This window comes from Bufo bufo, chromosome 6 (assembly GCF_905171765.1).
Source record: "Bufo bufo chromosome 6, aBufBuf1.1, whole genome shotgun sequence".
Taxonomy (NCBI): Eukaryota; Metazoa; Chordata; class Amphibia; order Anura; family Bufonidae; genus Bufo; species Bufo bufo.
This window is the reverse complement of record NC_053394.1, coordinates 50,976,735-51,003,158: the sequence shown is the minus strand read 5'-3', so window position 1 is coordinate 51,003,158 and position 26,424 is coordinate 50,976,735. Positions and strand designations below refer to the sequence as shown.

At 46.1% G+C, this 26,424-nt stretch overlaps 1 protein-coding gene across 1 annotated transcript; it reads left to right on the top strand.

Moving 5' to 3' along the window:
* The first annotated feature begins 930 nt into the window (after positions 1-930).
* Positions 931-26,424, top strand: LOC121006108 (phospholysine phosphohistidine inorganic pyrophosphate phosphatase). The gene is made up of 7 exons (XM_040439034.1): positions 931-1,100; positions 16,943-17,130; positions 17,358-17,511; positions 19,942-20,005; positions 20,083-20,175; positions 26,042-26,133; positions 26,222-26,424. Exons 1-7 carry the CDS (start codon positions 982-984, stop codon positions 26,322-26,324), a joined length of 813 nt encoding a protein of 270 aa, XP_040294968.1. The 5' UTR covers positions 931-981; the 3' UTR covers positions 26,325-26,424.

The following is a 26,424-nucleotide window of genomic DNA, read 5'->3' as shown; positions in this document are numbered from 1 at the left end:
GAACCAAATTTTTCCCCAAAAAATTGGCGAACCGGCGAATGGTCTCACCTCCTGATGCCCCTGCTCCTAATCAGAGACATCTATTCTCAGTGGACACTTTGGCTCTTGAGATCGTAAGGGGTCCCAGCTGCCGGACCCCCAGCGATCAGACACCTATGTATGTCCACCTCCTGCCCTAGATACTATTAGGCTAGGTCTACACGACGACATTTGTCGCGCGACATTTTGTTGCACCAATGTCGCGCGACAATTTTTATAATGGCAGTCTATGGTGTCGCACTGCAACATGCGACATGCTGCGACTGCGACGCAACAGTCGCAGAAAATCCATCGAGATGGATTTTTCTGCGACTGTTGCGTCGCAGTCGCAGCATGTCGCATGTTGCAGTGCGACACCATAGACTGCCATTATAAAAATTGTCGCGCGACATTGGTGCAACAAAATGTCGCGCGACAAACGTTGCGCCCTATTTGTCGCGCGACAAATGTCGTCGTGTAGACCTAGCCTTAGGGGAACATCAGCCTCTTGCCCTAGAGCAGGGATCAGCAACCTTCGGCACTCCAGCTGTTGTGAAACTACAATTCCCAGCATGCTCCATTCATTTCTATGAGAGTTCTGAGAAGAGCAGAGCAAGTATGCATGCTGGGAGTTGTAGTTTCACAACACCTGGAGTGCCGGAGGTTGCCTATCCCTGCCCTAGACAGTAGTGATCCTAATAATTCCTTGTATGGACAGTTCTGGGGATGGGTTGTATCTATTTCTGAGTTGCAGATTTTTTTTTTTTTACTAATTTTACCTTTTGTTCTTATGCCTTCATAAATATTTCACAAAAAAAACCAACATTATAAATATTACTTATGTATTAAAAAAAAAAAAAAAGTTATTCTTCTCCAGAACTACACATCCCATGCTGCCCCGCTCCTGCCTACGTCATAGGTAGGCGTGGTCCGTCCTGCTACTTCTTTCTGGAGCAGCTGGTCATGGCTTCCTGGGCCGACGGGGTGCGGGCAGTGCTGCTGGACGTCTGCGGTGTCCTGTATGACAGCGGGGGCTCGGCAGGCGGCGCCGCCATTCCCGGCTCCATAGAGGCCGTCAACAGGTGCGGTACCGGGAGCTAGACGAGCGGGGCGTGGTTGGGAAGTGACCGGGCGGGGCTTGGGTCATGAGAAGAGGCGTGGCTTTCAGTCCTGGGCTCTGTGTGATGTAACGATCAAGTTGATGCAATGTGGTTGTTACGATCTGGTGGATTGCATGGACATACATGTAGATCCATAGCAGTAGAAGCAATTTGTGATACCTCATAGAAGAGAGTGAGGATGTGTGGTCTCCTAGTACTGTGATTGCAGGGCCCCCCATGATCACTAGAATAAGGGCCCCTTGTGGCCATATGTGCCACATTCAGAGTCTACAGGACTAAGGGCTCATGCACACCACTGTGGCTTTTGTCCGGATCGGTTGCGGACCCGTTCCCTTCAATGGGGCCACAGATGCGGAGTGCTGTCCGCATCTGTAAGTCCGTTATGCGGCTGCGCAAAAAAGATGGAACAGGCCCTTTTCTTGTCCATTTTGCGGACAAGGATGGGACATTTGTGACGGAGTGCAAAAAAATGGCGGTAGGCTCTTGTCTGATATCCATGTTTTGCGGATCTGCGAACCACAAAAATGGCAGCGGCTGTAGTGTGGACATGCCCTAATGGAAATACCTGAGCATAATACGGTTTCCACGGATCGTATGGTGTCAATACGTGGCACATAGCGGTACACGGGTCCTGTATTCTGGATCCGTACCCCGTAAATCCGTAATACATCGCTGGGCATGAGACGTAAAGGAGCCCACACGCCATCGGTAGCCGTCTGCCAACCGCCATCTCTCCTGACTCCCCTGTACACATGCATGCTCACTGCCAGCAGTGCAGAGTACAGTCACTTTTTGCAGATGAGCATGTCTGCGTTGCAGATGCTTTCAGTGAAAACTTTCGCCAGTTGGTTTTGTTTGCGATCGCGTTTAGTTCCGTTTTTATCGCGGGGGTGCAATGCGATTTATTGCGTTTTGCACGTGCGTCAGAAAAAACTATGTTTACAAACAATATCTCTTAGCAACCATCTATGAATATCGCATCCGCAAGAAAGTGCGATTTTCACGCAGCCCCATTCACTTCTATGGAGCCAGCGTTGCGGGAAAATCGCAGAATATAGAACACGCTGCGATTTTCACATAATTCAGAAATGATGCGTGAAAAAAAAAAAAAAAAAGCTCATGTGCACAGACCCATTAAAAAAGAATGGGTCAGGATTCAGTGCGAGTGCTATGCGTTCACGTCACGTTTTCGTCACATGGTAATGGATCATGTGATGAGCGCAGTGATGTCATCAAAGGTCCTATTCCTGCACACAGCAAAGATGAAGACAGAAGAGAAGCCGGGCTGCGCGAACAAGTGGATTAAGGCGAGTTCAATTATTATTATTTTTAACCCCTCCAGCGCTATTGTACTATGCATTCTGTATTCAGAATGCTATTATTTTCCCTTTATAACCATGTTATAAGGGAAAATAATAAAGATCGGGTCTCCATCCCGATCGTCTCCTAGCAACCGTGCGTGAAAATCGCACCGCATCCGCACTTGCTTGCGGATGCTTTCGATTTTCACGCAACCCCATTCACTACTATGGGGCCTGCGTTGCGTGAAAAACGCACAAAATAGAGCATGCTGCAATTTTCACGCAACGCACAAGTGATGTGTGAAAATCACCGCTCATGTGCACAGCCCCATAGAAATGAATGGGTCCGGATTCAGTGCGGGTGCAATGCGTTCAACTCGCGCATTGCACCCGCGCGGAAAACTCGCCCGTGTGAAAGGGGCCTTATAGTGTAATTTCACCTGTTCCTCCTGAGCAGGGGAGCACCCAGGAATTTTGTCTAGGGGGGGTTCCGGGGAGAAAAGAATGTGGCACGTCCATTTTTTTATAAGCCCCTCCTAAAAAGGCAACTCCCAACAAACACTGTACAGCTGAAATTATATTGTTGAGGGTGAAGGTAAGAGACTTACCCTCATCCTACATAGACGCACTGTACTCAATACTCAGGGCCCCGACATAAAGCTCCTGTACTCACACTGCCCCCCACGTAGCTCCGTGGCAGGAGCTGTTGCAGTTTGACTTCCTCCCTTTTAGTCCTAAAGGCGCCAAAAGAGGAGTGGAGGAGGAGGAGCTGTGCAAAGGTGTGTATGTCCGGGTGGAGGCCCGGCTCTACACATCATACGGAGAGGGGAGGGCCGGCTCTACACATCATACGGAGAGGGGAGGGCCGGCTCTACACATCATACGGAGAGGGGAGGGTCGGCTCTACACATCATACGGAGAGGGGAGGGTCGGCTCTACACATCATACGGAGAGGGGAGGCCCGGCTCTACACATCATACGGAGAGGGGAGGGCCGGCTCTACACATCATACGGAGAGGGGAGGGCCGGCTCTACACATCATACGGAGAGGGGAGGGCCGGCTCTACACATCATACGGAGAGGGGAGGGCCGGCTCTACACATCATACGGAGAGGGGAGGGCCGGCTCTACACATCATACGGAGAGGGGAGGGCCGGCTCTACACATCATACGCAGAGGGGAGGCCCGGCTCTACACATCATACGGAGAGGGGAGGGCCGGCTCTACACATCATACGCAGAGGGGAGGGCCGGCTCTACACATCATACGGAGAGGGGAGGGCCGGCTCTACACATCATACGGAGAGGGGAGGGCCGGCTCTACACATCATACGGAGAGGGGAGGGCCGGCTCTACACATCATACGGAGAGGGGAGGGCCGGCTCTACACATCATACGGAGAGGGGAGGGCCGGCCCTGGCTGCACTGCCTGCTTCACATTATACAATAGACAACAGCAGCCATCTCTCGTCTCTGCAGAGATTGACAAACAGACATTAGTTTCCCACTTTTTTATCATCTTCACATCTTCTGAGCACCCTTTCCTGCCACCCCCAATACTGTGCCCACTGTGTTCCCCAATACTATACTGCAGAAACAGTCCCCCTGAAAATACTAGTACCACACCCCCTTCAACAATTATTGGCACACAGTGCTCTAAAAAATAACTGTGCCCAGTAAATAGTGTCCTGGACACTAATAGTATAAACATAATGTCCCCCAAAAACATTAAAAAATAATTGTCCTAAGCTGATACTGTGCCAGGGTGCCCACCAAAGTAACAGTGCTACCCAAAATCCCACCAATAGAAATAATTCTCTCCCAGAGCACACTTAGTAGTAATAATGCCCCTATAGTGCCCATACTAGTAATCATGTTCCCCATAGCCCCCCAGTAGTAGTAAAGCTCACCATAATACCCCCTAGTAGTACTAATTCTCCCTATAATATGACAGTACATGAAATACCCCCGCTTAGTGACCTCAGTTGAGCTAATGTCCCCATAATGTATGCCAGTACAAAGTACCCCTATATAGTGCCCCAGTAAATGCCCCCATAGCGCTCCTCTCCCCCTTCCCCATAGTGCCCCCCATAATGTGCCAGCATAAAATAACCCATCTTAGTGCCCCCAGCACATGCCTCCATTGTGCTCCTCTCCCCTTCCCCATAGTGCCCCACATAATATGCCAGTAAAAAATCCCCCCTCTTAGTGCCACCAGATGCCCCCATAATATGTCAGTAAAAAAATGCCCCTTCTTAGTGCCCCCCATAATATGCCATAATGTGCCAGTAAAAAATCCCCTCTTAGTGCCACCAGATGCCCCCATAATATGCCAGTAAAAAATTACTCTTCTTAGTGCCACCAGATGCCCCTATAGTGCTTCTCTCCCCCATAGTGCCAGTAAATAATGCCCCTATAGTGCCACCAGATGCCCCTATAGTGCTGCTCTCCCCTTTAGTGCCTCACATAATGTGCCAGTAAAAAAAAGCCCCTATAGAGCCACCTGATGCCCCATAGTGCTCCACTCCCCTATAGTGCCACCTGATGCCCCATAGTGTTGCTCTCCTCTATAGTGCCTTCCATTTTTGCACTTTTGTTTTTTGGTGTGTTCTTTGGAAAATGAAAGGATAAATTTGATTGGTTGCTATGGGCAACTAAACCAGTTTTCCTTTACACTATTTTTGATAAATCTCCCCCATAGTTTGTAAAAAAAAAAAAAAAAAACTGTTAGGGCTCATGCACACAAACGTATTTTCTTTCTGTATCCATTTTTTTTTGCGGACAGTATACGGAACCATTCATTTCAATGGGTCAGCAAAAAAAAGGGGAATTTACTCGGTGTGTATAGATCGCTTTACGGACAAGGATAAGACTGTTCTATTAGGGGCCAGCTGTTCCGTTCCGTAAAATACGGAATGCACACGGACGCCATCCGTGTTTTTTGCAGACAGCAAAATACATACAGTCGTGTGCATGAGCCCTCATTTTAACATTTGCCTGCGAGTACCCTTAGAGCTGGTTCACACCTGAGCGTTTTACAGCGCGTACAAACGCGCTGTAAAACGCCCTACGCCCCAAGAAGTACAGGAGCTTCTTTGGGGCGTAGTGTCGCGCGTTCCCGTACATAGACTTCCGGGAACGCGCGACAATGGGCGTTTGCTTGTTTGCCGGCCGCGTAAGTAAACGCCCGAAATAATCGCGCATACAGAGCGCTCGTTCAGTACGCTTAGGTGTGGACCCAGCGTTAGGGCGAGTTCACACCGCAGATTTGGACAATGTCAAAATCCCCCTTTTATTCCGTTGCAGAACCCACAGCGGATTCTGCTGCATGGTGCCCTTCCCCCGTATGGCAGCACATTACAGGATTATTCTCCAGTAGAATTTATGGAGGATGCCACAATTTCTTTTTTTCTTTCAGATTCTTTATAAATCTGTGAGACAAAAAAAAATCCCTCTGTATGCGGTCCGAAACATACCGTACATAGGTACAGTATGAGTCCATAGACTTCTGTGGGAGCCGTATAGCGGCCATGCGCATGAGGTCCTAGTCCTCCATGGGGGGTAGCCCTTGTGTACCTCATTGTGTGGGTTGCATCTACGTAGTGACAAGTATACTGAATGGATGTTTTCATTGGGAAGTGTGCCCGATCAATGGAGGACAGAAGGAGATGACACTCTTATGTGAGCTCAACAAGGCCCCTGCTCGCATATGAATAGCAGGCTGGTGGACATTTACAGCGTATTCTTCGAGATTTGCACACAACTTCTGCCTGAAGGGCCTGCCATAAAATCCTGAAAGTGACAGGAGAAGTGAGCAGCTGCCGGCGGGCGTCCATGAGGTGTCCCACCAGGCACGAGGAGACACTGGCTCCGCAGAGAGTACTGATATACCTGCCATAAAGTGATCCTGCTCCATAGGAGGCCTGGAATTTATAGACCGTGATGTTTGCCTGTAAAATGTTTAGGCCTCGTTTACATTTCTGTGTCTGTTTGACGTCCATGGAAAATCTGTCCGTGTTTCATCCATGAAGCTGTCTGTGAGGATCCATGTTTGGTCAGTGGTTAAACATGGACCCTTAGACTTCAATGGGCGTGTTTGGGCCGCATCAGCTTGTCTCCGTGATTTTTTACATTGACCCACGGTGAATGAAGAACCACTGATGTGCGAACAAACACATGAAAATCAGTGGATACGTGTGCTGTCCGTGGAAAACGGAAATGTGAGCGAGTCGTAACGGGCGTTTTCATTTCAGTCTCGCAATATAATGACGCCTTGTTGTAAAGGGGTAGAAGGAGCTGTAGACGCGTAAAGGGTAAAGAAACAAACAAGCGGTCAGTGTAAATGTATTGCATTTGTAGAGTTTGATTTATATACACTGCTCAAAAAAATAAAGGGAACACTTAAACAACACAATGTAACTCCAAGTCAATCACACTTCTGTGAAATCAAACTGCCACTTAGGAAGCAACACTGAGTGACAATCAATTTCACATGCTGTTGTGCAAATGGGATAGACAACAGGTGGAAATTATAGGCAATTAGCAAGACACCCCCAATAAAGGAGTGGTTCTGCAGGTGGTAACCACAGACCACTTCTCAGTTCCTATGCTTCCTGGCTGATGTTTTGGTCACTTTTGAATGCTGGCGGTGCTTTCACTCTAGTGGTAGCATGAGACGGAGTCTACAACCCACACAAGTGGCTCAGGTAATGCAGCTTATCCAGGATGGCACATCAATGCGAGCTGTGGCAAGAAGGTTTGCTGTGTCTGTCAGCGTAGTGTCCAGAGCATGGAGGTGCTACCAGGAGACAGGCCAGTACATCAGGAGACGTGGAGGAGGCCGTAGGAGGGCAACAACCCAGCAGCAGGACCGCTACCTCCGCCTTTGTGCAAGGAGGAACAGGAGGAGCTCTGCCAGAGCCCTGCAAAATGACCTCCAGCAGGCCACAAATGTGCATGTGTCTGCTCAAACGGTCAGAAACAGACTCCATGAGGGTGATATGAGGGCCCGACATCCACAGGTGGGGGTTGTGCTTACAGCCCAACACCGTGCAGGACGTTTGGCATTTGCCAGAAAACATCAAGTTGGCAAATTAGTCACTGGCGCCCTGTGCTCTTCACAGATGAAAGCAGGTTCACACTGAGCACATGTGACAGACGTGACAGAGTCTGGAGACGCCGTGGAGAACGTTCTGCTGCCTGCAACATCCTCCAGCATGACCGGTTTGGCATTGGGTCAGTAATGGTGTGGGGTGGCATTTCTTTGGAGGGCCGCACAGCCTCAATGTGCTCGCCAGAGGTAGCCTGACTGCCATTAGGTACAGAGATGAGATCGTCAGACCCCTTGTGAGACCATATGCTGGTGCTGTTGGCCCTGGGTTCCTCCTAATGCAAGACAATGCTAGACCTCATGTGGCTGGAGTGTGTCAGCAGTTCCTGCAAGACGAAGGCATTGATGCTATGGACTGGCCCGCCCGTTCCCCAGACCTGAATCCAATTGAGCACATCTGGGACATCACGTCTCGCTCTATCCACCAACGTCACGTTGCACCAGACTGTCCAGGAGTTAGCAGATGCTTTAGTCCAGGTCTGGGAGAAGATCCCTCAGGAGACCGTCTGCCACCTCATCAGGAGCATGCACAGGCGTTGTAGGGAGGTCATACAGGCACGTGGAGGACACACACACTACTGAGCCTCATTTTGACTTGTTTTAAGGACATTACATCAAAGTTGGATCAGCCTGTAGTGTGTTTTTCCACTTTAATTTTGAGGGTGACTCCAAATCCAGACCTCCATGGGTTAAAAAAATTAGATTTCCATATTTTTTGTGTGATTTTGTTGTCAGCACATTCAACTATGTAAAGAACAAAGTATTTCAGAAGAATATTTAATTAATTCAGTTCTAGGATGTGTTATTTTTGTGTTCCCTTTATTTTTTTGAGCAGTGTATTTATTTTTTGCTTCAGCAACATGCAATGTTCCTGGTTTGGAATCATAAAAAATGTTCTATTTCCACATTGGAATCTTTTTTTCACTTTGCCGCAATTTTCTGTTACTACTCCTAGAGAAGTTCCTTTTAAGGGCATCTGTCAGCAGTTTTGTACCTCTGAAACTGGCTGACCTCTCTGCAACTGCTGCACCCTCTTCACTTTGACAGGACCAGGCGGGGTAGATGTCTTCGCACCTGTCCCTGTCAATCAAAGTGCAGAGGACGCTTCAGTGGCAGAGAGAGAAGAGCCTCCAGGTGTGATGGTAACGCCCCCGTTGCTCCTAGAGGCTCATTTGCATATATATATATATATATATATATATATATATATATATAAAAACATCATTTTTCTCAGCAGTGCGGACACATATGAACATGGGACCAACACAGATGCCTTCAGCTGCCAAGTGCACATGGAACAGGTCAGCCAGTGTCATAGGTACAAAACTGCTGACAGGTGCCCTTTAAAGAGGATTTCTGGGAGCAGTATATTGATGGACTATCCTCAGTATAGGTCATCAATATCCGATCAGTGGAGGTCCGATTTGACATTTCTGGCTCCCCATGCAAAGTTAAGTCTGATGTACCCCTGCTTAGCCCCACTCTCAGCTTAGCAATACAACCTGGGCACTTCTGCTACTGCTTTACAGCTCAGAAGGCCCCCCCCCCTCCCCCACTGGGCCCCTATGCAGCTGAACCGGCTGCACTGGTGATATGTCCGCCCCTGGTTTAGAAGTTTTCATTTGCTTTTTTCAGCCATCTGGGGCCCCCTTATCTCTGGGGCCTCAAGCATTTGCTTGGTTTGCATGGTGGCAAAGTCTGCCGATGCATGCCAGCCTGGTGCTTGCCAAACGGGCACTCTATTGGCATATGTCAGATGAATAGATATATCCAACATTTGTGCTAGTAGCTTTCCCCGCTCATACACCGAATGTAGGGCCTAACTGAAGGGTCTCCGATTTCATATAGAAATCCATAACATGTTTCATTGGAAGCCATTTTTGCAGAGGTATCGGGTCAAAATCTGCGCTGAAAAAAATCTGCATCGTGTGCACGAGAATTAGAAATTCTCATAGAATACAATGTACATGACCTACGGTGCGGATTTTCCGCATGCAAATCCCTTAGGGTAAATGCACACGGTCAGGATTGTGTGCGGATTTGGGTCATGTACATTTTAGTCTATGAGAATTTCAAATTCTCATACACACGATGCGGATTTCTTCTGTGCGGATTTTAAAATCCGCAGCATGTCAATTTATTTTATTTTTCCTGTCCAGATTTTCTCCATTCACTTCAATGGGGAGGGAAAATCCGCATGTAAATCTGCACCAATTGATGTGGATTGACCGCACGGATTTCAGTGCGAATTGTCCGCATATACCGTAAATCCTGAACATGCGAATTTAGCCTTACAGTTCACATAGGATTGTGTCCACCTCTCAGCTGAGCTCAATGTCATGTGCACAGAATGGCAGTCACAACGATATCGCCGTTTGTTCGTGAATTCAGCCAACAAAATATACTGGGGGAGATTTATCAAAACTGATGTCAAGGAAAACCGACCTCGATATTTACCGAAATAAGCATCTCAAGAAGGTAACAAACCGTCACCTGCCAGGAATGTAGTTTTCGGGTTCCTCTACCCCATATCTATTACTTACCCCAATAAACAGGATGGTTACTGATGAGTCCATTGTTTCCATGTTATAAGGGAACAGATGCCCAGATCCTGCCGGCAGCCGATTAATGATTAAATAGCGCATCGGCATGGACGCAGGTAATTGTTTCCCCAACACAGATGTTTGCTGGAAGTCGTAAAAGATCAGAAGAGGCGATTGTGTGCTGGAATTAGGATGACATTAACCTCCTGCCATTCAGTGGGTTACACCGCTTGTAATGAGCAGGAAGGCGGCCTGGAGGTAAAGAGCGCCGGCTCGGAGCTACCCGAGTGTGCGCCGCTCCTCAACACCCTCCATTTGTGCTAAATTCTCCCAAGTGAGTTTGGATTTCTGAGAAAAAGAGAGGTTTTTAGGACATGCGTACTAATGCAAATCTTACATCTTGACTTGAGGGATTTTTCGTAAGTCTTGAAAGTTTTACCTAGAAGTAAGAATATTTTTTGGGTTGTTCACCCCTGCTAACTTTTTCTTCAGATCCCCTAGCGTGGGCGGACCGCGGTGGTCATCATACTTATACTCCATCATTGCCCCTCTGGCTCCGCAGGTTCCAAGTCCCCCCCTTCCCTCCTCAATCATCATCTGTTTTGAAGCAGTGACATGACCTCCACAGCCAATGACTGGCCGCAGTGTTGACGTGTCACCCATGCAGTACGTGACCCAGTCACAGCAATGGAGCTTGGCAGCTGAAGGCATCGGTGTTTGTCCCATGTACATATGTGCCCGCATTGCTGAGAAAAGTGATGTTTAAATATATGCAAATGAGCCTCTAGGAGCAATGGGGGCGTTACCATTACACCTAGAGACTCAGCTCTTTCTGCAACTTCCGCGCCCTCTGCACTTTGACAGGACCTGGCATGATGACTTTTTCATTGCCTGTTCCTGTCAAAGTGAAGAGGGCGCGGAAGTGACTATTTTGTTGTACATATGTTTTTGTGCCGTGCCAGGGAATGACGGGGGCACACTGCAAAGGTTCAGTTTACTCCCCAGTTAAAGGGGTTGTCTGCTTTATTTATATTGATGACCTATCCTCAGGATAGGCCATCACTATCAGATAGGCGTCGGTCCGACCCTCGGCACCCCCTGCCGATCAGCTTTTTAAAGAGAAGGCCGCACTCCGTATGAGCGCTGCTTTACCTGCTCCTCGTCGCAAGCGCTGTGGTGAGCAGCAGTGATGGCCAGTTCGCAGTGTTCGCCGACGAACACATTCGATCTGCCATCTTTATTCCCAAGTCCGGCGATGCAGAGGTAAGTCCTTACCTGTGCCTGTACCGTGAGCCGCTGTGAAACACATGCGGTCACCGGGAGCAGGCAGTTCCGAGAACAGCCACTGGGGGCCTTCATCGGGCTCTTCTCAGAACTGCCTGCTCCCGGTGACCGCATGTGTTTCAGAGCGGCTCGCGGCGCAGGCACAGATAAGGACTTACCTCTGCATCGCCGGACTTGGGAATAAAGATGGCAGATCGCATGTGTTCGTTGGCGAACACTGCGAACTGGCCATCACTGGTGAGCAGTGTAATTACACCTTAACGGTCCCATAGAAGTGAATGTGACTGCTCATTGCTGCAGTGGCGACGGCGAGCAGGTAAACAACGAAGAGGAGGCAGCGCTCGCACGGAGCTTGGCCTTCTCTTCAAACCGGGGTGCCGGGTGTCGGCCGCTGCCGGAGGATAAGTCATCAATATAAATAAAGCAGAAAACCCCTTTAGGGCTCATGCACACCAGCCGTTTACGGTCCACAATACGGGCATTGAGCGCTTAAAGGGGTATTTCCATCACAGACAATGAGGATATGCTCCCATTGTCTGATGGGTACGGGTCCCACCTCTGGGATCCGCACCTACACCGAGAACAGAGCGGCGAGAGTGGTGGCTGGCCGGGCACCGCCAAGCGCTCTCCCCATACAAGTGAATGGGAGCGCACTGCGCTTGTGCGGCCACGGCTCCCATTCATTGCTATGGTGCCGATAGAAATAGCCGAGCGCTGGCCCCATAGAAATGAATGGGGGGCGGCTGCACATGCGCAGTGCGCCCTCCGCCACCTTCCCCGCTCCGTTCTCGGTGTAGGTGCGGATCCCAGAGGTGGGACCTGCACCTATCAGACAATGGGGGCTTATCCTAGCGATTGGCCCCCATTGTCTGTGATGTGAAAACCTCTTTAATGTGAATTTTGTTTCTTGAATCAAAGGGTCACTTTAAGAACATCGTCCTACCCCTGTCAGTAGGACATTGGCCATTGATCCCACAGTTATGTCTAGTTCTTCCTGACTAATCTGAGCTTTTAATAATCCCTCGACTCGTGTGGTTGACGTTTTGAGATAAATGCACTTAAAGGGTTTCTACCACCTCATTTTGACCTAATTAGCTCTCAGACATTAGCGATCTGCTAGTGTCTGCTCTACCTAACAATGCTATTCTCAGACCTGTGTGTGGATCCGTTTCACTAAAAAACTAACTTTTATTAATATGCTAATGAGCCTCTAGGTGCTATGGGGGCGCCTTTTCAGCCCCTAGAGGCTCGGTCTACTCACATTGTATGCCGCCCCGCTCGTCCCTCCAGCCCGTCCATCTCCTCTTGAATGCCATCCTCCATCTGAGCCAGCGGACGAATTCTCGCGCCTGCGCCGTGCGCGTCTGTATTCGGCACAGTGAATGTCTGACCGCTGCCTGCACATACATCTCGGTCATCGGCGCAGGCGCAGTGGAGATGTCTGTGCAGTGAGCGGTCAGACATTCACTGCGCCTGCGCAGAATACAGACGCGCAGGCGCGAGAATTCGTCCACTGGCTCAGATGGAGGATGGCATTCAAGAGGAGATGGGCGGGCTGGAGGGACGAGCGGGGCGGCATACAATGTGAGTAGACCGAGCCTCTAGGTGCTGAAAAGTCGCCCCCATAGCACCTAGAGGCTCATTAGCATATCAATAAAAGTTAGTTTTTTAGTGAAACGGATCCACACACAGGTCTGAGAATAGCATGGTTAGGTAGATCAGACACCAGCAGATCGCTAATGTCTGAGAGCTAATTAGGTCAAAATGAGGTGGTAGAAACCCTTTAAACCACGGGCAAGGTTCGGTCGTCACCATCTTCTAGTTGTCCCAGAGATCATGGTTAGGTCTCAGAACCTATACATTGATGCACTTCCATCTCTTTTCTCCAATGATTATGAGGTCACTAGATGGGTCTTGCATGTTCTGATGATGTCACTATATAGTTTTTCAGAAGCATTGTTGAAGTAAATGACGACATGTAGTAGACTGTCAGTTAAAATGTGGTGTTCAGGTGCTCATCTATGAGACCGTGACTGCCAAGTGTATGGAGATGTCTTCTTCTGCATATTCCAGGGTGGGTGGGCACTCATTGGGGGTGTTCACCGTGACAAGAGAGAACAGATGCTGCCTCGCTCCCTTCCTCCTGTCACCCTCTGCTCACTGTTCTGAGAAGGTCGCATAGTCATTTATTAGGGATAATTGGTCCCTCGTATGCTTTGCTCACCTGCATCATTACCCTCTAAGTGTGCCGCACTTCGCTGCTACATTAGTAACGTGCGCTGGGACCTCGTTATCTCTTTATCCAAATGGCCTCATTTAAAACGAGAAAAGCTCATGTTATGAAGGGCAATTACACATTAAGTGTTATGTGTTATTTTCATCTGTCTGATGGCCACAGACAAGCCATAGAGATGCGTTTAACCTCGAGCTGCCGAGGCATCGGGTGCCACAAGGGCTAAACTTCTGCAGTCGCTTCCAGGTTCTGCACTGGTGCAGCGTACACTTGCCCTCGCCACTGACATTGTCCCCATAACTTTCCCATTATTATAATATTTCCAGTCAAGATCAAGTACGTCGAATGGGGTTTTTATGGTTTTACATGGTCCGACGGGTGAATAAATAGTATTGTAATTATATCTGGGTTATTCATTATTGTGTAGAGCTCCTACTGTATTGCACTGAGCACAGGAGTGTCCTGTAGCCATAGTGCATTTATACCCATCTTTAGTCTATGAGCCTTCATTAAAGGGGTCTTCCGAGATTCCTCAGGATAGGTCACCAATATCAGATCGGCGGGGGTCCGACTCTCTCTGCACTGCCGTTTGAAGAGGCTGCGGTGCTCTGCTGAGTGACGCTGCCTCTTCCTGGGCCAGTGATGTCATGTTCATCGGTCACGTGGCCTAGGCACAGCTCAATCCCATTCAAGTGAATGGACCTGAGCTGTAATACCAAGCACAGCCACTATGGAATGTACGGCGCTGTGCCTGGTGAGGTGACAGGAGGCCGTGGCGCTCAACAGAGCACTGTGGCCTCCTCAAACAGTTGATCAGCGGGGGGTCCAGTGTTGGATGCGTGCCAATCTGATATCAAAAGCTCAGAAAACAACATTTAATCCAGTTTTTGGGAAATTATCATATAATGGGTGAAGCTAGAAAAGAACTTAAAGGACATCTGTCAGCAGTTTTGTACCTATGACGCTGGCTGACCTGTTACATGTGCACTTGGCAGCTGAAGGCGTCTGTGTTGGTCCCATGTTCATATGTGTCCGCATTGCTGAGAAAACTGGTGTTTTTAATATATGAAAAACAGTTCTGGTTTGTGATGGCTCACCTGGTAGTTGTATATGGAGTAGGTGCCCCAACCAATATAGACTCACCTAGTCTATAAGACAGAAAACAGATATAAAATATATGATGGTTGTCCACAACTCATTAGGAAGAATTCAACACTTACGAGCGTAGGTTCCTATAGTCTTAGGAATGTATGGGATAGAAGTATATGAGGTGGATAAATAGTTGTCCAGAAAGTATCAGATTTCAACGACAGGGACCAGAAAATATGATTGGATCCCTATAGTGGATATCCCAGGTATTCTTTGTGGAACACTTGATCAGTACCATTTGGGGTATATGTATCAATCTGTATATGATACAATTCATCCAACAGTTATTACAGGATTACATAAAAACTCTAAAATTACTCCTATATATATTATTAATACTTGACATTGACGTCCATAAACACTAAATATTGTGCAAAAATGTGCAGAAGATTTATGCAAAAAAATAATTAATTAAAGTTCATCCCACAGATAGTGCAGCAATCTCGGACCACAATAGGTGTAAAAATAAAATATGGGAAAAAGACTAGTGAAAAATATATATAAACTATAATCCATCCAATAAACAATTCATCCGTATTAGAACAGCCACAGTTAAAGTCGTATCAAATAAAAACTGTAGTAAACTGTAAGGATAAAAAGAAAAATTGGGATACATCCAACGGAATAGTCTATCCACAGCAGGACCGTGACATCTATTGGTAGAGATTGCTGCAATATATTTCCAGTTGTGCAACAATGTATCACTTTCAGGTGGAGTAATATGTTGCAATAGTAAGTGGCAGTAATGAACAATATATGGAGCGGTCCTTTAGTTGGCTTGTTTTATATAATGTAGTAGATACAGATTACTCACAAGTTTATACAAGAATTGGGATGTATCCAGAAAATGGTTAATCCACAGTAAGACTACTGCAACTCCTAATAGAAATAGCTATATATGTTTCCAATGTTGCAACAACGTAACAGCATGTCGCTTTCCAGATGAAATAATATGTTGCAATATGTAGGACAATATGTAGAAAAAGGCTTATGGCAGACTAGATCAATGTAGTGGTCGATCTAGGTTACTCACGATTAGATGTTTCAGATTAGTGAGGAAGTTTAAAGTCACAGGAGGTATTTTTCTCTCTTTACAATGGATGTATGCCTCAGGTTCACAATATGGGCATCGCTATGCTTGAGACGACCTGCTGATAAACTTCACTCTGTTATGTATAACAGGCTGATCATGTCGGCGTCTGTAGCCGCGGCGTCCCACGTGCTTGCAGAGGTCACGGACAAAGTGCTCCTGTGTGCCGACGTCTCCTCGTGTTTGGAGGTAGCTGCAGAGTCCAAATGCTAGCCGGGATTGTGAGATTGCAGTTAATCTCAAAGACCATATAAAAAGAGCGCTCTTTAAAAATATATAAAAACAGAAATATAAATCCGGCTGATGTATGGTGTCTGACTGGGGGTCCTCTCTCACCATACGCGTTTCGGAGACCACTGAGGAAGGAGACTGAGAGACGTCGGCTCACACAAGCACTTTGTCCGTGACCTCTGCAAGCACGTGGGACGCCGCGGCTACAGACACCGACATGATCAGCCTGTTATACATAACAGAGTGAAGTTTATCAGCAGGTCGTCTCAAGCATAGCGATGCCCATATTGTGAACCTGAGGCATACATCCATTGTAAAGAGAGAAAAATACCTCCTGTGACTTTATAAGATAAACTTCCTCACTAATCTGAAACATCTAATCGTGAGTAACCTAGATCGACCACTACATTGATCTAGTCTGCCATAAGCCTTTTTCTACATATTGTCCTACATATTGCAACATATTATTTCATCTGGAAAGCGACATGCTGTTACGTTGTTGCAACATTAGAAACATATATAGCTATTTCTATTAAGAGTTGCAGTAGTCTTACTGTGGATTAACCATTTTCTGGATACATCCCAATTCTTGTTTTACATTACAGTAAAAAATATGACGACTTATCAAATACACCAAAATCTTTTAGGGATGACCACCTAAAATTTCAGAGAAAAAATGGTCTTCTAGAAGGCTGGTCATCTCAGGGAGAAAGGTCAACATACATGAGATATAAAGGAATTGAGAACTCCATCACCAAAACATCTGCTCTAGATCAAGACTGGTCTTCTCAAAGAGGTTTGGCTGTTATGTGCTTTTACTGAATTGGATTTCATCAACCTAAGTTCCTGATCTTCTTTACCAGGATCCGGCAAGATGGTTTGAAGTTGCGATTCTGCACAAATGAGTCTCAGGCCACGAGGGCTCAGTTTGTCCGTAAACTGCAGAAGTTTGGCTTCAACATATCAGAAGACGAAGTAACGGCTCCGGGCCCCGCTGCAAGAAAACTGATGCAGGAACAGGGATTGCGCCCTCACTTACTGGTCCATGATGGTGGGTGGAGAGTGCGCCATATCAGGACTGCACAGTGATAAATAGCTCAGTAAACGCAGACGTGTGCCGCTCCTTATTATATTATCTATATTGCATGTGGTATCTTTATTTGTTGGTCTACCAGGCCGGTGGAAAATCATGACGAACCCTGACGCGTTCTCGGTAATGGAATAGTTTACCTGAACAGATCAGAGAATGATGCCTACATGTCTATCCCCTTCCTCCAGATCTGCTCCCTGAATTTGACTCCATTGATAAATCCGAACCCAACTGTGTTGTGATTGGAGACGCTGCCGAAAACTTCTCCTACCAGAACGTCAACCGAGCCTTTCAAGTGTTACTTGGCCTGGAGAAACCCGTGCTCATATCTTTAGGGAAAGGGTGAGAGCTTCAGATTTTATGTGCCCTTAGCCTTCTCTATGTTCCCTCCTTTTCTGCGTTAAAGGGGTTGTCCCATGAAGAACTCGTATTCTCTATTCACAGAATAGGGGTTAGGGGTCCGACCACTGGTGCTCCCACCAATCACGAGCATGAGGGTCCCATGTTCTCTCGTTTGAAATGGAGCAGCGGTCACACGTCTGCTACCACTCCATTCACCTTTTTTTAGCACTGCTGGAGTTAGTATGGGCCCCCCTCCCCCACCGTGAGCTCCGACAACTTATGTTTTTATGAAATCATTGTACTTGATGACATATTTTGCAAAGGATCTCTGTTAATACTGATGCACAGTGCAAGAAATGCATCAATGTCTTCCCCTGTGCAGCATGTAACACCCTGCTGATGAATCTGGCATAGATTAAAAATGGCAGGTTGAAACTTTTTGAATTATTTTTTATTATCAAGTCGGCAAATATACCCAACTTCATGTACATAGTGCAGTCTGAATGTACTATTTCCAGTGCATTGACAGATAACTGACATAACTATTGATAAAGCCTCATTCACACGTCTGTGTTCAAATCCGTGAAAAGGTGGTCAGTCATGTCTCTGTAAAGGATCTGTGTTGGGTCCGTGTGTCCGTTTTTTTGCTGTCCGTGTGTCATCCGTGTTTTACTGACACTGAACAAAATAATTGAAAAATAATTTTCAATGCATCTCTTCCTAATGATCTGTGAAATACGGATTGCATCCGTGTTGCATCCATGGTTTTCACGGACCCATAGACTTTAATGGACGTGATGGATACGTGAACATGGACAAAATAGAGCATGCTTCCGTGCTAAAAGCACTGACCCATGGACCGTGCTAAAATCACTGATGTCTGAATACACACATTAAAATAAATGGGGGCGTGTGCTGTCCATGGAGAACACTGACGTGTGAATGAGGCTTAAATCCCCCCTATACACTTGCACACTCGGCAAAGTGTGTTGTCAAATGCGGGATGATACTAAGCTTCTGACGGCGGTTTATCCCTCTTGAGAACCAAAGGATTGGGTTTGAAATTGAACATGCTCAATCCTTTGTTTTTCCTTCATGCCTTTACATAGCAGATTACAAAACTGACTGCCCGCGGCTACCCCTAGACACTTAAGCCTCTTTCACACGGGCGTTGCTGGAAAATGTGCGGGTGCGTTCCGGGAACACCCGCGATTTTTTTCCGCGTGAGTGCAAAACATTGTAATGCGTTTTGCACTCGCGTGAGAAAAATCACGCGTGTTTGGTACCCAAACCTGAAATTCTAGAAGTTCGGGCTTGGGATCGGTGTTCTGTAAATAGTATTATTTTCCCTTATAACATGGTTATAAGGGAAAATAATAGCATTCTGAATACAGAATGCATACTAAAATGGCGCTGGAGGGGTTAAAAATAAAATAAAAATTTTTTAACTCACCTTAGTCCACTTGTTCGCGGCCTGGCATCTCCTTCTGTCTTCATCTGATCTCTGTGCAGCAACAGGACCTGTGGTGACGTCATTCCGGTCATCACATGGTACGTCACATGATCTTTTACCATGGTGATTCACCATGGTAAAAGATCATGTGACGTACCATGTGATGACCGGAGTGACGTCATCAAAGGTCCTTGACCTATAATTAATGCTCACCACAGGTCCTATTCAGTAAAGGGGACAGAAGGAGATGCCGACATCGCGATCAAGTGGATTAAGGTGAGTTAAATGATTTTTTGATTTTTTTTTTTAACCCCTCCAGCGCTGTTTTACTTTGCATTCTGTATTCAGAATGCTATTATTTTCCCTTATAACCATGTTATAAGGGAAAATAATAATGATCGGGTCTCCATCCCGATCGTCTCCTAGCAACCATGCGTGAAAATCGCACCGCATCCGCACTTGCTTGGGGATGCTTGCGATTTTCACGCAACCCCATTCATTTCTATGGGGCTTGCGTTACGTGAAAAACGCACAAAGAGGAGCATGCTGCGATTTTCACGCAACGCACAAGTGATGCGTGAAAATCACCGCTCATGTGAACAGCCCCATAGAAATGAATGGGTCAGGATTCCGTGCGGATGCAATGCGTTCACCTCCCGCAACGCATCCGCGTGGAAAACTCGCTCGTGTGAAAGGGGCCTAACAGTATACAGTTATCATTGAACTCAAAGGAAATGGCCCCATCATTCCTGTATTTGGCCCCCCCAGTTATTTGACCAGCACTCCATTTAAACTCCTGTTTGCTGTGGGGGTGCACCCGGGGGGCTGGGGTATCATGGTGCCCCATTCTAACAATTGGTGTGCACTCCATTATGACAAAATCTAAGCACAGACCCTCATATCTGCCTTTGATTTGTATGTGGTCCTCTATCGGCACAGGTTTCCTATATTATATAATAAATGTTTTTTATTCCCAGACGCTATTATAAGGAAACTGACGGCTTGAAGTTAGACGTGGGGGCCTACATGAAAGCTCTGGAGGTAAGCGTGCCTTTTGTGTTGTCCGCACACACCAGAGATTATTGCACTTGAGTAATTCTCCCACTTTTGTGTTTCAGTACGCCTGCGATATCACAGCGGAGGTTGTGGGAAAGCCATCCAAGAACTTCTTTATGTCTGCACTGGCAGAGATGGGAGTGCAACCACATGAGGTAGTATATGGCGGCATTGTGTAGTGCTCATGCCCATGTAGTAGTAGTATGTGCCCTATATTCAGCCCACGTGGATGACCTTCTGTCCCTCAGCATAACCTCCTTACAAACTTGGGTAAAAAATGGCTGTCTACAAGAGACTGGTTGGAGAGGTTATGCCAGACCAAAGGTGGAAGGAAATTTTAAAGGCTATGTACACCCCTGGGGGCAATGTTTTTTTTTTTATTATTATTGCATTGTACTTCTTTTAAGTTGAAAATCATTTTTTCAATTGGTCTTTATTAACCACCTCAGCTCCCCTAGCTTAAACCCCCTTAATGACCAGAACACTTTTTACAATTCTGCACTACACTACTTTCACGGTTTATTGCTCGGTCCTACAACTTACCACCCAAATGAATTTTACCTCCTTTTCTTCTCACTAATAGAGCTTTCATTTGGTGATATTTCACCTGTCATGTTTCCTGAGGTTCTACAATGCCCAGACAGTAGAAACACCCCACAAATGACCCCATTTCGGAAAGTAGACACCCTAAGGTATTCGCTGATGGGCATAGTGAGTTCATAGAAGTTTTTTTATTTTTTGTCACAAGTTAGCGGAAAATGATGATTTTTTATTTTTTTCTTACAAAGTCTCATATTCCACTAACTTGTGACAAAAAATAAAAACTTCCATGAACTCACTATGCCCATCACGAAATACCTTGGGGTGTCTTCTTTCCAAAATGGGGTCACTTGTCGGGTATTTATACTGCCCTGGCATTTTAGGGGACCTAAAGCGTGAGAAGAAGTCTGGGATCCAAATGCCTAAAAAATGCCCTGTGAAATCCTAAAGGTGCTCTTTAGAATTTGGGCACCTAGGCTGCAAAAAAGTGTCACACATGTGGTATCGCCGTACTCAGAAGAAGTAGGGCAATGTGTTTTGGGGTGTATTTTTACATATACCCATGCTGGGTGAGAGAAATATCTCTCTAAAAGTCAACTTTTCCCATTTTTTTTTATACAAAGTTGTCATTTTAGAGAGATATTTCTCTCACCCAGCATGGGTATATGTAAAAAGACACCCCAAAACACATTGCCCAACTTCTCCTGAGTACGGCGATACCACATGTGTGACACTTTTTTGCAGCTTAGGTGCGCAAAGGGGCCCAAATTCTAAAGAGTACCTTTAGGATTTCACAGGGCATTTTTAGGCATTTGCATTCCAGACTTCTTCTCACGCTTTAGGGCCCCTAAAATGCCAGGGCAGTATAACTACCCCACAAGTGACCCCATTTTGGAAAGAAGACACCCCAAGGTATTCCGTGAGGGGCATGGCGAGTTCCTAGAATATTTTGTTTTTTGGCACAAGTTAGCGGAAAATGATTTTATTTTTTTATTTTTCTTACAAAGTCTCATATTCCACTAACTTGTGACAAAAAATAAAATTTTACATGAACTCACCATACCCCTCACGGAATACCTTGGGGTGTCTTCTTTCCAAAATGGGGTCACTTGTGGGGTATTTATACTGCCCTGGCATTTTAGGGGCCCTAAAGCGTGAGAAGAAGTCTGGAATCCAAATGCGTAAAAAATGCCCTGTGAAATCGTAAAGATTCTCATTGGAATTTGGGCCCCTTTGCGCACCTAGGCTGCAAAAAAGTGTCACACATGTGGTATTGCCGTACTCAGGAGAAGTAGGGCAATGTGTTTTGGGGTGTATTTTTGCATATACCCATGCTGGGTGAGATAAATATCTCTGTAAAAGACAACTTTTCCCATTTTTTTTTTTTTATACAAAGTTGTCATTTTACTGAGATATTTCTCTCACCCAGCATGGGTATATGTAAAAAGACACCCCAAAACACATTGCCCTACTTCTCCTGAGGACGCCGATACCACATATGACACTTTCTTGCATCCTAGGTGCGCAAAGGGGCCCAAATTCCAACGAGTACCTTTTTGGGAGGGCATTTTTAGGCATTTGCATTCCAGACTTCTTCTCATGCTTTAGGGCCCCTAAAATGCCAGGGCAGTATAAATACCCCACAAGTGACCCAATTTTGGAAAGACACCCCAAGGTATTCCGTGAGGGGCATGGCGAGTTCATAGAAGGTTTTTTTTTTTTTTTGGCATAAGTTAGCGGAAATTTTTTATTTAATTTTTTTCCTCACAAAGTCTCCCTTTCCACTAACTTGTGACAAAAAGTTCAATCTTTCATGGACTCAATATGCCCCTCAAAGAATACCTTGGGGTGTCTACTTTCCGAAATGGGGTCATTTGTGGGGTGTGTTTACTGTTCTGGCATTTTGGGCGGGGCTAAATTGTGAGCAACCCTGTAAAGCCTAAAGGTACTCGTTGGACTTTCGTCCCCTTTACGCACCTAGGCTGCAAAAAAGTGTCACACATGTGGTATCGCCGTACTCAGGAGAAGTAGGGCAATGTGTTTTGGGGTGTCTGTTTACATATACCTATGCTGGGTGAGAGAAATATCTCAGTAAATTGACAACTTTGTATAATTTTTTTTTTAAAGTTGTAATTTACAGAGATATTCCTCACACACAGTATGGGTATATGTAAAAATACACCCCAAAACACATTGCCCTACTTCTCCTGAGTACGGCGATACCACATGTGTGACACTTTTTTGCAGCCTAGGTGCGCAAAGGGGCCCAAATTCCAATGAGAATCTTTACGATTTCACAGGGCATTTTTTACTCATTTGGATTCCAAACTACTTCTCACTCTTTAGGTCCCCTAAAATGCCAGGGCAGTATAAATACCCGACAAGTGACCCCATTTTGGAAAGAAGACACCCCAAGGTATTCCGTGAGGGGCATGGCGAGTTCCTAGAATATTTTGTTTTTTGGCACAAGTTAGCGGAAAATGATTTATTTATTTCTTCTCTTACAAAGTCTCATATTTCACTAATTTGTGACAAAAAATAAAATTTTGCATGAACTCGCCATGCCCCTCACGAAATATCTTGGGGTGTCTTCTTTCTAAAATGGGGTCACATGTGTGGGTATTTATACTGCCCTGGTATTTTAGGGGCCCTAAAGCGTAAGAAGAAGTCTGGAATATAAATGTCAAAAAAATGTTACGCATTTGGATTCCGTGAGGGCTATGGTGAGTTCATGTGAGATTTTATTTTTTGTCACAAGTTAGTGGAATATGAGACTTTGTAAGAAAAAAAAATAAAAATAAAAATTTCCGCTAACTTGTACCAAAAAAAAAAATCTTCTATGAACTCGCCATGCCCCTCAAAAGTGATCCTTTTTATAGCGCTGCAGCGATTTTACTGTGTTTTTGCAGTGATCAGAAAAAAAAATATTCTGTCACTGCGGTGGGGCGGACTGAACGCAAGTGTGCGCACAAGATCAGGCCTGATCGAGCGAACACTGCGTTTTTTGTAGAGCCTATAGATTATAGAACATGTCCTATTCTTGTCCGCAATTGCGGACAAGAAAAGGCATTTTCTATATAATTCTGGGAATGTGCGGATCCGCAAAATGCGGAAAGCACATTGCCGTTGTCCGTGTTTTGCGGAATCCGTGGATCCGCAAAACACATACGGACGTCTGAATGGAGCCTTACAGGGGGGTGATCAATGACAGGGGGGTGATCAGGGAGTCTAATATGGGGTGATCAGGGGTTAATAAGTGACGGGGGGGGGTGTAGTGTAGTGATGTTTGGTGCTACTTACAGAGCTGCCTGTGTCCTCTGGTGGTCGATCCAAGCAAAAGGGACCACCAGAGGACCAGGTAGCAGGTATATTAGACGCTGTTAACAAAACAGCGTCTAATATACCTTTTTGGGGTTAAAACACATCTATAGCCTGCCAGCGAATGATCGCCGCTGGCAGGCTGTAGGTGTACTCGTTTACCTCCCGATCCTGTGAGCGAGCGCTCCTGTGTGCGCACGTTCACAGGAAGTCTCGCGAGAGGACGCATCGGCGCATCCAGGAGGAATAACAGGGCTGCCGCCAGGACGCAATCCTGCATTCGGCGGTCCTGAGGTGGTTAAAAATATGGAATCCTTTTTTGTGTACAGAGCTGAGATGCTCTAGTAGCAGCCTGTGGATTTTCCCCTCACCCATGACGGCACCCAGTGAGACTCAGGACCTCCCATCAGGACAGGAAACTTGAGAAGATAAAAAGGACACACCTCCACCCAACACCAGTTCAGGTTTCCTGTCCTCCGGATGGGAGTTCCTGAGAGAAATACCTAAAGTTTTAGACTTCTTGCAGGCAGATTTAGACAAGGGACTCAAAGCCTCCACCCTAAAAGTACAGGTATCGGCCTTGAGCTATTTTTTCGACTATCAGTTAGCAATGCATCCTTGGGTCAAACGTTTTCTTTCTGCCGCGGCCAGAATCCATCCTTCTGTAAGGCCTCTTTCCCCCCCATGGGATCTAAACAGGGTCTTGACAGCCCTAACCGATAAGCCATTTGAGCCCTTGTTAGAGATCCTAATTGACATCCTGTCCATTAAAATGGCTTTTCTACTGGCAATCACCTCTGCTAGGAGGGTCTCGGAGATCCAGGCCTTCTCTGCACATCCACCGTATACTGTCATCCAGGACAATCAAGTAGTAATTAGGCCCCTGCCTTCCTTCCTTCCCAAAGTTGTCTCGGATTTTCACAGGAGCCAGGACATTGTGTTGCCTTCCTTTTTTCCTAACCCCTCCAATAGCAGGGAAAAAAGTTTTCATTGCTTGGACGTTAAAAGATGCTTGTTAGTTTACCTTGATGTTACGTCTTCATGGAGGAAAGACGAGAACCTTCTTGTCCAGTTTTTAGGTGGGAATAGGGGTAAAAAAGCATCCTGCGGGGTTATTGCCAGATGGGTGAAGAAGGCCATAACAAAGGCTTACATCTCCTTGGGTCTTTCCCCTCCTTCTGGGTTCGGGGCCCATTCTACTCGGGCAGTGTCTACTTCATGGGCTGAAAGAGCTGACGTGTCCTTAGCTCAGATTTGTAGGACAGCTACATGGAGTTCCCCACATACCTTTCTCAAACATTATAGGTTACAGCTCCATTCTGACGCCTCATTTGGGGAGAAGGTCCTTCAGGCTGTGCCCCCCCCCCCTAGACTCTACTTATAGTCTATCTCGCACTGGGTGCCGTCATGGGTGAGGGGAAAACTACATTGCTTACCGGTAATCGTTTTTCTCGATACCCATGACGGCACCCGATAGTTCCCTCCCCATATACAGATACATATACAGATACATTTATATAAATATATATAGGGTATCAGTCAGGTCTATATGAAGTAATATAGATTTAAAAAAAAAAAAAAAAAAGAAGAGGGTCTTTAATCCCTTATCACTTCTCTCCGGAGAACAATTTATTTCTTCCACTGGTGTTGGGTGGAGGTGTCCTTTTTATCTTCTCAGGTTTCCTGTCCTGATGGGAGGTCCTGAGTCGCACTGGGTGCCGTCATGGGTATCGAGAAAAACGATTACCGGTAAGCAATGTAGTTTTCTCTCTTTTCCGTCAGACCAGGAACTGACAGGCTCCTTATCTCTGCTCTTTGAGCTTATAAACACCCACTATAGCTCAGCTCTTATCTTAAATAGTTAACCCTTTGTGACAAAACAGATCAATATTTTTAATAAAGGCCAATTGAAAAAATGATTTTTTGCAAAAAATGAGTAAAATGCAATCACAAACAAAAATTGCCTCCAAATGTGTACATAGCCTTTAAGGATTTCTGTGGGTCCTCCCTTATGTAGTAGATACTATACAAAGTGTGCCATATATTTCTATATCCCTTCAGTGGTCTCCAACTTGTGACTCTCCAGCTGTTGTATAACTCCAACACGTAGCATGCCCCAGTTGGAGACCACCGCGTTAAACTGTATACTGAATTGCATTGCAGGCCGTAATGGTTGGAGATGACGTGGTTAATGATATCGGAGGGGCACAAAGCTGTGGCATTCGAGGCGTGCTCGTCAGAACAGGGAAATACAGGTAAGCCAACGACAACTATGTCTTAGCTCTGCTGTGACATACACACGGACATCTGCATAAAATATCCTAAAAACGTCTTCTCTTCCAGGCCTAGTGATGAAAGCCATCCCCAAGTGACTGCTGATGGATATGTGGATAACTTGGCCCACGCTGTCGATAACCTCCTGGCCTCTAGGACAACTGGACAGTGACCCCACTGTGTTCTTTAAAGGGGTTTTCTAGGATTACTATGTCTTTTAATAAATATGCTCATGTGTTTGCTTACCTTAAATACATCTATCCCATGCTTTT

Coding starts and splice junctions, on each gene's coding strand:
- LOC121006108 (XM_040439034.1), top strand. CDS start 982: ATGGCTTCCTGGGCCGACGGGGTGCGGGCAGTGCTGCTGGACGTCTGC. Junction 1,101..16,942: donor TCCATAGAGGCCGTCAACAG/GTGCGGTACCGG, acceptor CTTCTTTACCAG/GATCCGGCAAGATGGTTTGA. Junction 17,512..19,941: donor CTCATATCTTTAGGGAAAGG/GTGAGAGCTTCA, acceptor TTTTATTCCCAG/ACGCTATTATAAGGAAACTG.